At 44.1% G+C, this 17556-nt stretch overlaps 1 protein-coding gene and 1 long non-coding RNA gene across 17 annotated transcripts in view; one reads left to right on the top strand and one right to left on the bottom strand.

Annotated features, from left to right (window-relative positions):
- Positions 1-17556, top strand: part of LOC128323378 (uncharacterized) — a 40890-nt gene that overhangs the window by 897 nt on the left and 22437 nt on the right. Inside the window, exon 2 of the long non-coding RNA XR_008306237.1 lies at positions 17376-17462. This is a non-coding gene — a long non-coding RNA (uncharacterized LOC128323378). The remainder of the gene's footprint in view (positions 1-17375; positions 17463-17556) is intronic.
- PLEKHA6 (pleckstrin homology domain containing A6) overlaps positions 1370-17556 on the bottom strand; it is a 265991-nt gene continuing 249804 nt past the window's right edge. For 14 of the 16 annotated variants that reach the window (XM_053246370.1, XM_053246369.1, XM_053246371.1 and 11 more), the window contains 4 exons: positions 17312-17445; positions 15960-16102; positions 12257-12377; positions 1370-8954 (listed from right to left, as the gene is read on the bottom strand). In XM_053246370.1, coding sequence (XP_053102345.1) covers positions 12265-12377; positions 15960-16102; positions 17312-17445 — 390 coding nt within the window. In that variant the 3' untranslated portion in view covers positions 1370-8954; positions 12257-12264. The remainder of the gene's footprint in view (positions 8955-12256; positions 12378-15959; positions 16103-17311; positions 17446-17556) is intronic. The other 2 variants (XR_008306233.1, XM_053246366.1) reach the window with 2 other exon arrangements.

Below are 17556 nucleotides of genomic sequence, written 5' to 3'. Positions count from 1 at the left end.
TCTTGTGGATATTGAACAATAAAATACAGAAGTATCATGAGGAACCAGAATTGCACATTAATTTAACATCTGAGCCTCACTTCCCTGGGCATAGAAAAAAAGTGTGGTCGCACTCACAAATACTTATGAAAGAGAGACATGTTTGTTTCATTTGGGGAAGTAGATGAAACAGGAATCTCAGTTCAGGTGGTTTCATTCTACCTCAGTTTGGAATGAGTTTGTGCTCAGTTTGGCCTCAGCTGAGTACTGGCTTCATTAGGTTGGGAGGCTCAAAGTTGCTTGTGGTTCTGGAGTTGCTTGTGGTTCTGGAGCTATCACTCCTTGTACTTTACAGTTTTAGTTTGTACAACTACAACAGTACTTTGCAGTTGTAGGATGGACAAGGACTTGGCGGGCTCAAACCTTTACTAAGAATTTATTCACATAGTATATCAGGGCTACATTATTTTGAGGAAATAAATGACACAAATGTTGAATGCATGCACCATTTTTACCTGCTCTGCATACAGTAGGTCACCTCATGGATGGTCCTCTCTACATGCATGCTGCTTTTACACATTTGACCAGCCTGAATTAGCCTGAATACTAAGAATGCAGGTCCCCTAGTGCTCTGACATATGAGAGATTATTATGGTGGCACCAGATGCCTGATGCTGTTGTACAACAATGTGGCAGGTATGTTGCCTGGGTCAGCAACTAAATTATCAACAGACCAGTTGATTATCCCCTCACTGAGTGACCTGCTGGAAAGACTTGCCCATTGCACCATATGTGTCCCTGCATGTAATGGGAGGGAGGAGGAGAGGAGAGGAGAGAGAGAGGAGTACTCTAGGAAGAATGCTATGTGCACTGCTCTGCCACTCCTAGGGACAGCTTGTCCATGGTGAGATGACACCTTCAGATGATGCCTCCACAATGGGGTGGGCATCCTAACTTGCTCCCACCTCCTGGGTGCTGCCTCACCTGTCTGCTGCTTCCCTGGCTCCTGGCCGCCTCCCTTCCTTCTTGTCTCTCTCTTCGGTTATATTTGGACCAATATGGCAGCATCAGTGGGCAGGGCCAGCATTGCCTCCCTCACATGCCTGCTCCACCCTTCCCTGCTGCAATGATGGATTTTGAACTGCAAGTTCAGCAGTGAGGGAGCAGAGGGAGGAGCTCCCAGCAGCAATGGGGAAAAGCAGAGTGGGTGTGAAAGGAAGGCAATTCTGGCCCCACCCTCTGAGGCTGCCCCCAGCATCAGGGGGTGTGACCTGTGGCATATAGGCCTCACCTTGGACAGTGCCAGCACTCAAACTAGCACTGCCCACTCCTCTTTCTGCTTTCCCCACATTTTATGTATACATACCAAGAAGAATGAGAGGAGCAGCAATCTATTTACAAACCATCAATTTTTATTTATTTGCTTTATACAAACTTGCAAGGTACAAATGCATTTTTTTCCTTGTGTGAGATTTTGACCTCTTAAAGTAGCTACATCTAGAACAAATGCTTCAGGGAGGGAATATTAAGCAAGCCACTGCGGATTTAATTACTGGAAAGATTAACCACTGGTTTGGTGTGAAGAACCCCAAACCACTGACATATGGTTTTGAAGCACAGATTCTGCTAATTTTTAAATTGTTGTCATCTAAGGTCACTTTTATACAAAAGAAAGACATCAACATCACATTGCTTCTTTGATAATTTTAAAATCTGTCTAACACTAGCAAAATTTTGCTCCAAATAATGTGCATAAATAATGCAGTTTTCCTTGGTTACAGGTGCTGCTGGCATATGAAAGTGTACTTCTTAGAAGGAAAAAAAACCCCTCTTAAAATAAAAGTTTAAAAACATGTTCCACAATACTGCAAAATTGTGATCCTAAATGCATTCTGTTGAGCGCCCACAACTTGTAACCTCAAAATGCTTAAAGTGACATTAGCAATAATTGGTCACAGATTCTACCTAGCTTTAATTGACAGAGGGCTAGTGAGAGGTGGAGAAAATTCCTTCACATTCTTCATGCCATTTATTTTACCCTTCCTCAATGGCAGAGAGAAGTACTCAAGTTGCTGGGGAGAGTGTAGCAGGGACTAGGCTCCAGCACTTTCTTGACAGAAAAAAAAGAGGCCCCGAAAGTGGTACAGTCCTTGCTGCACCCCCTGTAACTTCAATGCTGGTAGAATGGCTCCACTAATCCTTTCAAAGTGACTTCCACATCTTGCCCACAAGTAGGAGCTCGACTTCAGGGTCCCCCCAAAGAGAGAGAATGAGGAGCCCTCTCAATGATGTGTGGGCAGGGAGGGTGAAGTCTAAACAGACAATCCTTTAGGTGGCAAAATTAGGCCTTTCCTCAGTTCCTACTTTCCCTTGCTACTGAGCTACCGCCATTTAGAATCTTCCAAGGATACCTTCACAACAAGGAAAAATGCAAGTACCATCAGAAGGGTTCACTTATCCCCAACACCACAGAATGTGTGAAGGGAAGGTTAGCAGCTGGGAGAGTGATCATGACTGAGAGAGAGAGAGAGAGAGAGAGAGAGAGAGAGAGAGAGAGAGAGAGAGAGAGACCAGCTGCTTTGCAGGGGAACCTCTCTGCTAGCCATATTAAAACACATTCACGTGAACACAAGGGAGGTAAACACAAAAAGAAAAAGTGGCATTGACATTAAAAAGCCACCTCTATTGCAAGGATCCCAGTGGGATTGCTGTGTACCAGCAAGACAATCTTTATGGTCCCTGATATGCTAAAGTCCTACATTGTACCTTCCAGGCCAGAGACCCAACAGGCTGCAGTTAACTTAGCTTCACATGTTTCAACTGAGCTATGCCAGTGGTATCCATTGAGGACTGGGCCCCTGACATACAAAGCACCATCGTGCCGAACACCAGGGAAATAAATGCATCATTCCTTTACATGGACACTTTTTATTTATTTTAAATAAATGTGCTTTTAATAAAAGCAGAAAATATATTTATTTATTTAAATATTCTTCTTCTTTTAATTATTCTGATAAACTGCCCAAAGTGACTCAATTTCAGTAACTCAAAGACAGGGCTGACTTCAGTGGCCCTGTACACAGAGAAAGAAAAAGTTAGCACAAAACGAAACAGTATGATGAGAAAAGAAAAACAAATATATAGATATATATGTAAGCACATATCACTGTATAATTTCCATAAAACATATATTAAGGCATGTAGAGGATTATGAAGGGACAGCTTTTATGAGCTAATAGGTGCTGCTACAGGAGTAGAGCCAATAATAACAATTATTAATATTATTATTGTGGAATGTCACGTGTATTGCTAAAGGAGAAACTAAACTACGAACTAAAACACTGATTCCTGGAGTGTTCTATCTATTGCACAAAGGGTTATTTTTTTGTTTTAAGAATTCAGAGTTTCTATTAAACAGGAAGGTGGAAAAATTACTGATTAAAAAGCCGCCTGCCAACAATTCTCCACTGTGTTATGTGACAGATGAGGAGAACCTAAAATTCTGGTCGATATCTATTGATGTGGGTTCTTGGAAGAGACCAGGTGAAAACTTCACCAGTTGCTACTTTGGTGTTAAAATGAATGTGCAGGAAACAGAACCTGACAAAAGAGACCGTATTGTACAATAATTTGTACAAGAGGCTTTCCAATAGACTGTGCCATTGTTGCTCTTTCCCCAGTTCCCCAGTCTCCCCTATGAGGACCAGCAGGGATAAACACTGGGATTGGAAAAGAATCTGCTCATCTTGCAGATTACTGTGCTGAGTCAGCCCCATCCCATTGACACATCCTTAAATTACAAGAGCTATATAAAGGGAAAACCAAGTCTTGGTGAAGACTGGTTTTGCATGCTTATCTTTGGAAGATATCACACGGAGATTCTGTAGTTGTTCCTTTTCATTTTGTAGACAGAGCTCCTGCAATTACTCATACACTGTAGCCCTAGTCACACATCATGCTCAATGCATGTACAATCTAGCTACAGCGGTCAACATATAGTGCAGTGACATGTGGATGGTTCAGCTGCCCACACAGCTGTGTGATCTAAATCACTGCCCAGTTCCACTCCTATTTAAAATTGTGCAACAGTGTGGGCAGTGGCTTAGACACATACAGTACTGTGGACAGTGCTGAATTGTTTACATTTTGCAGAGCTGTATGTGGCCCACCGTACCTAGATTGTACATGCATTGACACATGGACAGCTATCCCACACATTATGTTCAGTGCATGTACAGTAGTACATTTCCTAATTCTACCATGCATTTGAGGGGGCTTGTACCCAGGTTCACTTTTTAAATGAAGACATCTACAGTCATTCACACAACAAAAACATGCACATGTGTCTAGAGAATGTATGTACTTATGCTATAATGTTGGAATAGAGCTAATGTGTGTGCATGTGCATCTGATTTAAAGAGATAAAGGGTGCATGAGGTGATGACTGTCCTTCCCACACAGTTTACTGCTCTACTCTACAAACTGACTGATAACATAACTGTTTTCTCAGCTGGGCCCTGAGAAGTGAGCCTCCCTGGGACAAAAGCACCTGTAGGGTGCTGGGGGCAATAAGCATTGAGCATGGAGAAGGTTCATCTCTTGCACACCACTTTTGCTCTTAAATCAGACTCTTCAGTCTTCACCCATCTCCGCTACATATGAGACTAGAATGAACCTGCACTTAAAGCAATGGGTCTGCCATCATCATCTCCTGTTTAGCCCTTACTTTCATTGGCTTGTCATCTGCTGATATATAACCATGTACCCTGGATAACTTTGCCCAACTTTAGCCAAATCACACTCCCACTGTAGCTTTCTAAAAACATTACCCAAGGGGACATCACAAACAATAGGGGCCAGCCCCCTTTGCCCTGATAATTTGAGCACTGATTTGGAAGTAGGGAAACAAAACTTATACTCAGTCTAAATTAGACTTGAATATTTCATTTTCAAACTGCAGATTTTAGACATTGAAGCAGTGCTATTTCATATATTTCTGTATGGAAACAGAATTTCCAGAATTGATATATCTTTGAATAAAACCAGCAAACACATTTATGGGAATGAATGTGTCAAAATCAAGCCCTGAATGAAGTTACTAACCTCTTTTGTGACTGTATCAACATTTCAAAAGAACTAAATTGCCACTTAGAAGTCAAATTACAATCTGAAGTGTCAATTCCGTAGAAGCCCAGAATGTTGGCTGGGTGAGAATCCAGTTCTGAAAATCTAGCTTTATGGAATTTAAGAGGTAAGCTCTTTGGAAAAGCCAGCTGCATCTCTGTTTTCTGATCTATAGTCAACACAGTTTGGTTATTTCCACCAAAATATAATTTGAGGCAGAATGAAGCAACTACTTTGGGAAGACTTTGTCCAGCTGAACCCAACATTGGGTATGTCCAGTTGGTGGCCTGCAGGTTGCATGTGGTCTGTGAAGCAATAGTATCTGCCCTGCAGTGACCTTACTAAACTTTAATAGGAAAACACCTGGTCTACAGGTCTACTTATAAGGAAAAGAAAATTTCTGTGTATGAGAGAGAGATTCTACATTATACAGTTATATCTCTTTCTGGGTCTGTGTAATGCCCTGTCCATGCCTGAGTGCTGTGTTACAGACCTGCAAAGCCCTTACTGTGAGGTTGTGCCAACTTTAGTACAGAACCAAACCACTTGCAAAGGGGTCAGAATGTGTGACAAGATATATTTCCAGCTCTTGGAACACTGTCTGGACAACAGAGTAGCTCCCAAGAATCCAGAAGCTGATTATCTCTGTCCCAGTCGAGTCAGAAAGGCCTTACTATGTATGTTTCCTTACAGATGGAAAAGAAGGTCTGAATTAGACCCGTGATCTAAATAAGACTCCTGGGTCCAAATAGTGTTGGACAACTGGATTAGAACTATTGGAATAAACTACAGAGGCGGGGGGGGGGGATCTTGGTACCTTAACTGAAGATAAGTAAATCTCCTGAGTCCTTTATCTGTGCCTGAATTAATCTATCTCCCTTTTGCATTCATTCTTGTGCTGACATTGAGAGAGTTTAAACTGTTGTACATGCAGGACAGGGCCTTCTCTGTTGTTGTCCCCAGGCTCTGGAATGCTCTCCCAGTGAATCTCTACTCTTTGACATCTGTAGCTGCTTCTAAAAAACAACTACAGGCCTTTTTATTTCTTCAGGCTTTTACCCCTTAGGGGATGTCAGGTCTCTCAGCTCTCCTATTTCTGTGGTCTTTTTTGTGGTGGGTGCTTTTTGGTGTGTTATGGTTTTTATTGAGCCCTTTCTCACGATCCAAGGGCTTCAAGGGGTGAGGGGAGGAAGGCTTTAAAAGCTTACCTCCCCCACAAATGATCCATTCCTCTTTGCTGGGTGTGCAGATCACACAACCAGATGATCCTTCGCCACTTCTGGCAGCAGGGAGATTTGGGGGCTGGGAGGCCCTCAGAACTCCCATAATGCACGGCATGAGTATTATGGGGATCCCCTGACACTAGCAGGGAGCCCTGCAAGCTCCCAGCCCTGGCTGCAAGCAGCTGGGGCTGGCAGACAATAGAAAAAAACAAGGTTAAGGGAGCGCTTACATAGGAACATAGGAAGCTGCCATCTAGCTCAGTACTGTCTACCCAGACTGGCAGGCAGGAATATCTCTCAGCCCTGTCTTGGAGAAGCCAGAGAGGGAACCTGAAACCTTCTGCTCTTCCCAGAGTGGCTCCATCCCCTAAGGGGAATATCTTACAGTGCTCACACTTCTAGTCTCCCATTCATATGCAACCAGGGCAGACCCTGCTTAGCTAAGGTGACAAGTCATGCTTGCTACCACAAGATCAGCTCTCCTCTCCTACCAGCTTGCTCCCTTAACCTCATTTTGAAGGCGGGCTCCAGAGGCGGGTTTGATGCCACACCACTGCTGAGAGCTGCAGGGTTCCTGGTGGTTCTCATGTGCCTGCAAAGCTGGGCTAGGCTTCCTTAGTCCAGTTTTGTCTGTGCATGAGAACAGCCCCGTTGTTTAACTGATTTTAAGGTTTTCTATGTGATTTTAAGGGAATTTTATTGTTTTTTAACTTCTGTAAACCGCCTCGAGATGCTTTAGGAAAGGTGGCATAAAAACTGAATGAATGAATGAATGAATAAATAAATTGTTCTTTCCAACTATTGAGGAAACAATGGAACCTCATTTGGGAGAGCAGGTTCATTTGAGATGGGATGAGACTGGAGCAGGTGGAGCAATGCTCTGTCCTCTCGGTACAGAAGACCAGTTCCTCTGAAAGGTCCCAGCAATGATTACCATGCAGCTGTAGTCTTCACAGAGAAGGTGGTTAAAGATGTGTGTGAGAACTACTTCCAAATCACCTACAGCCTGCTCCGCTGGAGAACAGAGACATTATGAATGGCAGAGATCCATCATGACCGTTGCCATTCAGAATAGAGAGGACTCACTGAGGAGAGCAGCCAGGAGAAGATTATTTCATCTATCCCATGGGGACCGACTCGTGACCCATCTCATTTTGTCTTCAGCAGCAGAATCCATTGATTCAAGGGATGGTACATAAGATGCTGAAGCTGTAGCAATCTGTCCAGCACATAGTTCCCTACTTGGCCCTTTGTCTTCGAAATTTATTTATGACCTGGAGCACTTAGGAGGCAGCTACATAGTACACAGGAAATTGCCATATACAGAAACAGTCTATTGGTCCATCTAGCTCAGTGCTGTCTATCCAGGGTTTCAGACAGGTATTTCCCAGCCCTCCCTGGAGATGCCAGGGATTGAAACTGGAACCTTCTGCATGCAAAGCATGTGACCTTCTACTGAGCTACAACCCCATCTTCAGTGGGTATGCATTGATAGCTTGATTCTGAACTGGCTCTGATGCAAGAAGAAAGAAACATCACCCACCCAATCCCAGTTTTGCTTTGTGTCTACAGGCAAATAGGTCTCACTGAGTCACAGAAGGCATTAAAGCTCACCTAGAGGCTAATTCCGGCCATCTAAGTTTTCAATTCTCAGTCCCCCACCATCTCTTTCATCCACACCCTCACTACATGTCCACATACATTGCACACACCTTCTGTTCCACCCCACTCTCAGCTTTGGAAAGAAGAGAACCTCAGCATATCTCCGCTGTAGCAATATTCCTGCAAGCTAGCAGACTCCAAAGCTTCTTCTGCTTTCCCCCCTCAGACACTGGCAGCCTTCTGTTTCAGTAGTGTTTTTCCACCTTCCACATACATTAAGTTCTGTTTGTCGATTCATGCCTCTCCCTTTTTCCTTTCCTGTGAATGGTTGTGAGCATAAGCAGAGAAGCGTGGCCGTGCAAGATTTCACAGGTTGCTTAGCTCCAGAGACTAAGGACGCTAAAGCCATTCTGGTTGGCTGAGGAGACACCAAAGGTGTGAGAGGAAGAAAATCTGGTGCTTACTTGAGTGGAGAGTTACAAACTCCCTGGAAAGACAAGTAATTCTTCACACAGTTCTGCCTTCCCTGCCCTAGTAGAAGAGGATGTATCCCACAAGACAGCCACACTAGTGTGGGAAGCTTTGCTTCCCCCTGCTTTCACCAGCACCCTGTTCCAGTCCAGGGCTGTCTCTTTACCAAGATAACTCCAGGCACCAGGTGACCTTAAGCTGCTAGTCCTTTGGCATGGAGTCTGTCCCACTGATGGAGAGGACCTGTCTTGTGGAATGGAAACCACTCCTTGGTGCTGCATCCACTACTGGTTTCAAAGGGCTTGTCTGGGCAGCTGGTATGGGCCATGGTGGTGGCAGGGGTGGGGGAAACTTGGGCCAAGGTGAGACACCCCTGTTTTCCTCAGAGGCAGCTTTTCCTTTCTGAATGTTCTCACAGCTCAACGAAGGAGGGGCTCCGAGAGAACTGTAACAATGACCGAGTGCATTGTTTAGGGGTTGTGTCGGGGTGCAGACTCGTGTATTAAAATGTGGCTCCGTGGAATTTCACAGCGTTCACAGCAGCCAGGGCCTGTGCTGGAAGGAAGAGAGGAGGAGAGAAGAGAAGAATTAGTAATAGTAATTGGAGCCTAAGGCTACGGCCTGCTGAGAGGACCTCTTGGATTTTTCTTATGGCAGGCCTGCAAAACTTGCAGAGGCTGTGAATTTGACTGGCCTGCCTTATAGGAATACTACAGAGGAAGGTTACTCAGACATTAAAAAGCTTTTCTTAGAGCCTTAAATATCTTCACCAGAAGAGGCTGTGCCAACTGCATGTTAAGGTGCTATCAATTCCAGGCTTTGGCATGTAGGCTGCTCTGAGTTTTAGTAAAGAGCAGGATATAGATTTATTACATGAGTAAATGAATAAACCTAGCAGTACGACGAATCTATATCGTAATTTGCTACTTTTACTAGCAAATACATGAAGGGAATTATAACTGGCTCTTTGAAGGTAACTGGAAAGCATTAGCACTCACCGATCATCGGTGGAATAGGAGCAGGGGTGTAACTATCATAGGGCAAGGGGAGACCGTTGTCTGGGGGCCCACTGCCTGGGGGGCCCCCCAGAGGCAAGTCACAAGACTGACTTTCCCAGCCACGCACCCGCCAGGGCTTCTTTCAGTTGTATTCATCCTCCAAAATTGATGTGAATGTTAAGACCTGGAGCTACCAGAACAGCATGTCTTTCTCTAGTACCATTAAATGACTTGCATCATCCACAATTTACAAAACCTTCAAAAAAATAATTTAGGATGATGTTCTATAGTGGTGTGTGTGTGTGTGTGTGTGTGTGTGTGTGTGTGCTTTTTTGTTACCACTATTCAGCCTCATTTAAGATTTCTTTACTTCATGAGCTGAGCTTCAGTGAGGGGAGCCCATTTTAAAATCTTGTCTTTGGGCCCACGCCAACCTTGCTACACCCCTGAATAGGAGCCGCAAGGGGCAGCAGCACCCTGTCCACGGTATAGCCATATCAGCACAAACACCTGTCCTCACCCCATCTTGCTTCATTCCCCAATGTTTTAATTTATGAGCAAGAAAACCCAGTGGCTCACATTCTCAGCAGTGTAATGGGAATTGTTACAGAGCTGCCAGGATTGCTGTGGAGGTTGGCTGTTCTGCTCCTGCTAACCACTGCACGACTGTATACTGCGACACTATTTCCGTCATTCCCAATGGAAACAATGTCACAAGGTACAATGGTGCAACAGTTAGTAGTAGTGGAACAATCCACCTCCACACCAGTGCAGGCATATTTTTTAGAGCCTTGCAGCCGCATGGGCAGCTCTGCAAGCGTCCCCATTATGCTGCACAGCATGTGAACCACCATTATATCAATTCTTGGCCTTTCTTCTGTGCTATCCAACCATGGAAGATAGAGAGAGCAAAACATGTACACATCTCCACCCTCTAATTCAGTTAACAAAGGCATCCCAATGGTCCATAGAGAGTAATACCTATCAGGTCCAGAGTGGATTTAAACAACCCAAACCCTAAATGTGCACAGAAACAGGTAGCCTTTTTTGTTGCTGAGGTTACCATGTCCCAATGGTGGGTTTTCATTCATATCAATTTGTGTATATTTTATAGAGTTGGTATACATAAAATAAAATGTTTCGGTGTACACGCCATCATCAGTTAAACAAACAAACAAACAAACAAACAAACAAACACACAAACAAACACAGATAAGAGGCCTCTTCAGTTTCCCAGCTGTTACCTTCTTTAGATAATTAGGTGACTCCTCTCCTCTCCACCCCCCACCCATTATCCCATTATCTCTCCACGATTCACAGAACAGAGTGTTATCTGCTCTAAATGTAACAGCTGGGGAACAGAAGAGGCCTCTTACCTGTGTTTGTTTAACTGATGATGGTGTGCATGCCAAAACGTTTTTATTTTATGCATACTAACTTTATTTTTGCACAATAAAGGGTCTTTTTGAAGACCGTTGAGGTGTTAATGTATGCACATTGCATATTGGGGATAGTCACAGAGTTACATATCAACTTATATTTTATTGAATCCGGTCTTTAGCAATAAGTTATTTGGAAACATATTAATGGAGTAAACAAAATTCTGGAAAGATCTATCTTGTATTGTGTTCAAACAAGGCATTGCTTAATCTCTCTCTCCCTCCCCACCTCCCCCCACCCCTTGACAGCCTAATCTTTTCATAAATATGAAACTCAAGGGAAATTATAGCACAAGTTTTTGGTGATCCATAGGAATAATACTTCACACTATAAAGCAGCTTCACATTAACGTGGCAAGTACGAACAGGAGAGCTGCTGGGCATTCTCCCACTACCAGATGTCAGTTCAGTGACATCTGAAGCTGCTATTGTTGGGCAAATATCAGCAGAGAATGTTAACTACTGAACTCAGCCCATCTGAAACCAGCATTTGAAGTTGGCTTGGTGAAGTCAGGCTGAGGTGGGTCAGCAGCCAACATTCTCCGCCTGACACTGGCAGCTTCAGACATCGTGAAAATGGCGGTGGCAGTGAGAATGCATGCCTACCAGCAACCGGTGGTTTTCCCATACTTACTTGCTGCCGTTATATGTGAAACTTTGAATCTTCAAAGATCTTTGCATACATTATTTCAGTAAATCCTACAATGATCCTATGTGATAAGCCAATATTATCGTTGTCATCATTCCCGGATTGCAGATGCAAAACATAGGCTGAGAGCTTAGCTGCTTTCCTGAGGCCCAAACTAGACATGCCACATATATCTTTTCCTTCATGAACCCTGCTGCCTACTAAGATAATCTGCGGAGGTCCACCTACAGCAGGGTTAAGGGTTAAGTAGCTCCCTCCATCACCATTCTGCCATTTAAACTCATAGCCTCCCTCAGTTGCCTTTGGTTTAAAACAACACCACCACTGAGAGAAAGAAATGCATGACTGCATTTGGGCCCAGGCCATTGAGTAAGTTCGTGGCAGAGGTGAAATATGAACCAGAGACTTCTCAGCACACGACTAAGAAACAAGACACACTCTATACAAGGCCTGTTCCTCTGTTGGTATAAATGTACCTAACCATTGCTGGTGATTGGACTAAGTCATTCTGGCCAGAAGAGAATTTTCTTAAGGGACTCCAGGAAAATCTGTGGCAACTCCTCAATTCACTGCTGAAGCATATTGCACTGACTCCATGGAAGGAGACTGGGCTTTGTGGCAAAGAAGAAAGTGTTAGCTTAATGGATATCCGTGAATGGATGGGTTGATGAGAAGAGAAGACACTCTTGAAAAAGAAGCTTACTACTTCTTTGCTCCAAGAGACAGAGGTTCACAGAGAATGAGATGAAGTATAATAGAAAATGTGCTTACTTTATGGCTCAGACACGCATAAAATGGCTGTCGGCACCCTGGGATGAGTCAGACGAGAGGGACTTGGTCGGTGGAGTCGGGGAGGCTGGGGAGGTGGGAGGGCTCGGGGTGGCACATTGAGCTGGAAACAAGAAATGGAGATAGGGCCTGAGGAATACAATGCTTCAGCCAGAAAGGAAAGCAAGGAAAAAGGAAACAAAGGCAAGGAAACACATTTCATAGAGCAACAGGGGTTAGAAGAATAGGAAAAGAATGATCAGAAAATCACAGGGCAGTACAAAATGGCTCCTCCATGATATATGTACATGACACCACAAGCCATATCATGTCATATTACTAAAGAAAGTCAATTATCTTTTGCTCAACGTCTCTCCAACAAATAATGGAAGCATTAATATTCATGAGAACTGGAGCATCCTCCATGTAAGCCAAATATGTGAGGCTATTATTCATTGATTCAAAGGTCCAATATGGTGATTAACAAGAACAAAGACAAGAATAAATCATCATCATCTCCACTGGGCTCATGCACAGTACTAGCTACAAGGCAAAGACGATCATCACATAAGCTTCTCACCAAACTTTAGCATGAGCAAAAGATCTTTCAAAAACAAAGATTTCTCTTTTCTAAGAAAGGAGAGCTGGTCTTGTGGTAGCAAGCATGACTTGTCTCCTTAGCTAAGCAGGGTCTGCTCTGGTCGCATTTGAATGGGAGACCACATGTGAGCATTGTAAGATATTCTCCTCAGGGGATGGAGCCGCTCTGGGAAGAGCAGAAGGTTCCAAGTTCCCTCTCTGGCTTCTCCAAGATAGGGCTGAGAGAGATTCCTGTCTGCAACCCTGGAGAAGCCACTGACAGTCTGTGTAGACAATACTGAGCTAGACAGACCAATGGTCTGACTCAGTATACGGCAGCTTCCTATGTTTCTATGTTGTTCCTAAATGTTATTCAGTCAATTATAGATGATGAGGAAGCCACCATAACCTCTAGAGCAGGTGGTGTAGGTAACCTTGGCTCTCCAGTTGTTGCTGAAGTACAACTCCCATCATCTCCAGCCTTAATAAATTGTGACTGGGGATGATGGGAGTTGTACTTCAGCAACAACTGGAGAGCTAAGGTTGCCTACCCTTGCTCTAGGGCAATACTCAAATGCAATGTCCCCAAGTGTACAGCTAGCAGGTTCCTGAGACATTTTTGGCATCCCAAAAATGGCAGTTCTCGTTTTGGTAGTTCCTGTTTGCCACACAGTGTGGCTTGCTTGCCCAATGGCTTTTACGTAAAGTTGCATATAGCTTATCATATTTTTGGCATGGGAATGCATTCAAAACATGCATGCACATGGCAGATCAAAAAAGGGTTTGGAAGTGCATTTAGTCCAGAGACCAGATGTGTGGAGGCTTTATCTGGCGCTCAGCTTTGTCCATCCACACAGCAGACAAACCATTACTGGCTTTCAAGGTCAACACAACAGCATCCTGGTAAAAGGAACCTGTTTCCTCAATACTGAACTAAGAGGAGGAATCTGCCATGTAAAGGCCTATAAAGAGAACAGCTGTTTGTAACCAGATGGTATTTTCACAATCCACTAACATTATCCCTCCTATAGAAAATAATGGCAATAGCTGGTAATAACTTCATCTGCAGCAGAAACCCTTCATACCCATATCCTTAAGATACCACCACTAGTGTAGGAAAAGCCCAAGGTCTTTCCCCTTGCTTAAGCAGCCCAGGGAGAAAAATGTGTGAGCAAAGTCTCTTTGCTCTTGATTATGATGCTGCCCAAGCCAATCGCACCTGCAGCCAGCATAAGGACCTCTGCCATTTTATAAGAAAGATTTGAAGTTGAACCCATCATGAACAGCAGAGGCAGCTAAGGGTAGCAACAGCAGCTACCAGGCATAAGAACTCAAGGACAATGTTGGAGAATTAGATCTCCCTGCACTAGGCTCAATGGGCATGGACACTCCCAGGCTATAAGCACAGGCAACCAATTCTGGCATTTTCTGGGAGTCCAGTGCCAGACAGAAGGGTCATGAACAACCCCAGAGGCCCTGCCCAGGTCACTGCCCACCTTCATGTGGTGGCAGCAGCAACATGACTCTCTTGATTGAGGGAGTCTTGATGTTACTGCCTTCTTCTGGCACCCTCCCATCTGCACATGGGAGTGTCTCACAGAAGCCCCTGTGTTATTGCACGGGCCCCTGGGGAATGTTCTCATTTGCAGATTAGAGGTGTTGAGAGGAGACAGTGATTCTTTCAGCAGAGAAAGTCATTGTTTTGCTACCTTCTCTGACCCTCCCCATCAGTCTGTAGGATTCCTGCAGTTCTGTAATGATGTAAGGGTCTCTGGGGGAGGTCCTTTTGTGGATGGGTGGGTGTGGAAGGAGACTATGACACAGCAACTCACTCAGCCATCATTTCCTCCTATCCTCCCCATCCAAGAATGGGCTTCCTCCAGAGGCCCCTTACATCATCACAGTGCCATCACCATAAATCTCTCCCATGCTAAGCTAACTCTCTGAGATTAAGCTGGCCCTGCAGTAGTGTGCAGGAAGTGTGCCCTTTGTCAATCAGGGTTTGCCTTGGTTTGCATTTGGATGGGTAACTACATGTGAGTGCTGTCTACTGTAATTATTCCCCATGAGGGATGGGGCCGTAGCTCAGTGGTAGAGCATCTGCTTTGCATGCAGAAGGTCTCAGGTTCACTCCCTGGCATCTCCAGGTAGAAAGACTCCTGCCTGAAACCTTGGGGGGTTCTGCTGCCAGACAGTAGAAAATGCTGAGCTAGATGAACCAGTGATGTCTGGCTTGATACAAGGCAGCTCCTGATGTTCCCTCCTAGAGGAGGAGGCTCACACTGCTTACATGCTGAGGACCCCCTCAGCCCTGGAATCAGCCCTGCGAATAGGCTTTCTCCCTTCAAGGTGCTAAATAACAAGTCAGTCTTTGCAGGGTGGGGTGGGAGTGGGGGAATAGGGCCACAGCTCAGTTGCAGAACCTGGGACCTTTGCATGCAGATGGTCCCTGGTCCAATCCTTGGCATCTCCAGGTAGGGCCGGGAAAGACCCTTGTCTGAGACCCTGGAGAGCTAATACTAATCAGTGTAGACTGAGCTAGATGGACCAATGGTCTGACTCAGTAGAAGGCAACTTCATTTGCTGCATATATTATGCACTATATATTTAATTCACTAGAAAGGATGTTGCCCATACATCACTGACATAGCTCCATATGGGCTACATGTTAAGGAAGAGGACAACATTATATATAATGCCTGTGACTGCAAAGCAAATTGATGGCCTGGACCAATTATTAACCTCTTGGGCACTTGGCAGCAGCAATGCAAAGATGACCTTTTTGATGCATTGGCAACTAGAGTAGTGCAACAGCACATTTAGCTTTGTAGGACAACCTTCTGGCCATTATAAATCACTGTGACTAATTTAAAGCAGTGACACTAATTTGCACTAGCTGGCATGCCAGCAATCAAGTCTATCTTGTTTCTAAGTACTATTCTTGCCTGTACAAGGGAATGAGTATTTCTAACTCATTTATTTTACCTAAGGGTTATACAGCCACACTAAGACATTGAACAAATGATGGCTAGGATAACTTACAGATCAGAATAGAAGCCTTTGTCTCTTTAAGGAGATCATGCCTTGTCTAACCTTTCTTGCAAGACTGCAGGGGGTTATATCTTACCAGAGAGCATGCGGCCCCGTCGGGAGGCTTCTGCAGCCAAGGCACAGGAGATCTCTATCCGCTTCTCCTGCTCCTGTAGCTGGGTCTCTGAGTCTTGGGGCATGTCCACTTCTCCCTCATTGAGAGGGACCACATTCTGCATGCTGCGAGAGAGAAAGCTTGGGGTTAGCTCCAGCAGCTGACTACCCAGAGCATGTCTGAACCACAAGGCAGGCACAACATTCTGGGCTTTTCCAGATGGAGAAACACTCCACTTGCAAACAAAGTTCTTACCACTTCTTCAGGAGGTGATCAGATGATGTCTAGCCACCATGAAACTTCCAGCACCTCTTGTTGGCCATTTGCTACCCATTCGTGATAAGACGCGAGTATTTTGAGACTGCCTTAAAAGTAGTGTCAAAAAACTTCATTTTCATCACAGACAGGAAGCAAATGGCCATCAGATGGTACTGTAAAGTTACACAGTGGCCAGCCACATCATCTGACTGACCAGTGGAGAGGCAATAAGAACTTCTCTTTTCAAACAGAGTATTTCGCTGTCTGGAAACACCTGAGTGGCAGATCAATGAGACTGAAGAAACATAGATAGGAGGGACAATGAAGTAGCACACTTTCTATTGAACAATTACTTAGCACTCAGAAAGGATGAGGCCCAGTGTAAAGCTAGGCAAAAAAGGAAATTGTTTTAAAAGTCCTCCACATTTCTCTACTCTTTACACTAGGTATACTTAAGTTTTCTATTCTCTGCTTCTCAGTGTTTAAGTGTAGTACAGTATATAGTTAAGCCAAATATTTAGGCACAGAAATGCAGCTGAATTATTTTGATTATTGTTCTTTAGAGCAGGAAAAGTAACTTTCAAATAAACTTCAAAATTCAAACTCAACAAATTTAAATCAAAACCAATGCAAAGGAAGCCCATTTTAAAATAAGAAAACTCATTATTTTAATGGGCAAATGAAACATTTTTCAGAGAACTATTTTTATCCAGATTTAAAATACAGTTTGATTTCTCTCTCTCTGCTATAAACTGCTTTACAAGTGATCCTTCCCATCTAGGATGGGATTGATGTATGATAGCTCAGGCTAATCAGGTCAGTGCTACAGGTATCAGAACAAATCTGATTTCATGTTTCAAAGGGTAAATATCCCTTTAAAAATGGAGAAAAATAGTATGAAGACAGTGCTGAAAATCAGCAGCAGAAGTAGACACATAGCCTGGCAGTCAAGTGTATGAAGTCCCAAAGGCTAAAGCTGAAGATGGATTGATGACCATTTGGTCCTTGGTGACCATATGGTAGAATGGGAAAGCAAACATGTGTGGAGTAAGAAGGTTCCAGAGACTGCATTGCACCTGGATTTGGCAATGAGCGTCTTTATCCTTTCCACCTTCTTTTGCTTCTCCTTCATCTCCTCAGGGCTCAGTGGCGTATCAGGCTCCAGTTCGATGTATCTTTCCGGGATGAGGACTTTATCTGGGGTGGAAAGCTGAAGAGCAGAAAGAGGTAAGGTGCAAGTTAAAATGGTGACAATGAAAGTGGATGTCTCATAAATAACATTCACTCAGGTAATCATTTCTAACCTTTCCATAGCGTCTAA

Source organism: Hemicordylus capensis, chromosome 4 (genome assembly GCF_027244095.1).
Source record: "Hemicordylus capensis ecotype Gifberg chromosome 4, rHemCap1.1.pri, whole genome shotgun sequence".
NCBI lineage: Eukaryota > Metazoa > Chordata > Lepidosauria > Squamata > Cordylidae > Hemicordylus > Hemicordylus capensis.
Note: the sequence above shows the minus strand (reverse complement) of the source record. Positions and strands in the feature narration are given on the sequence as shown.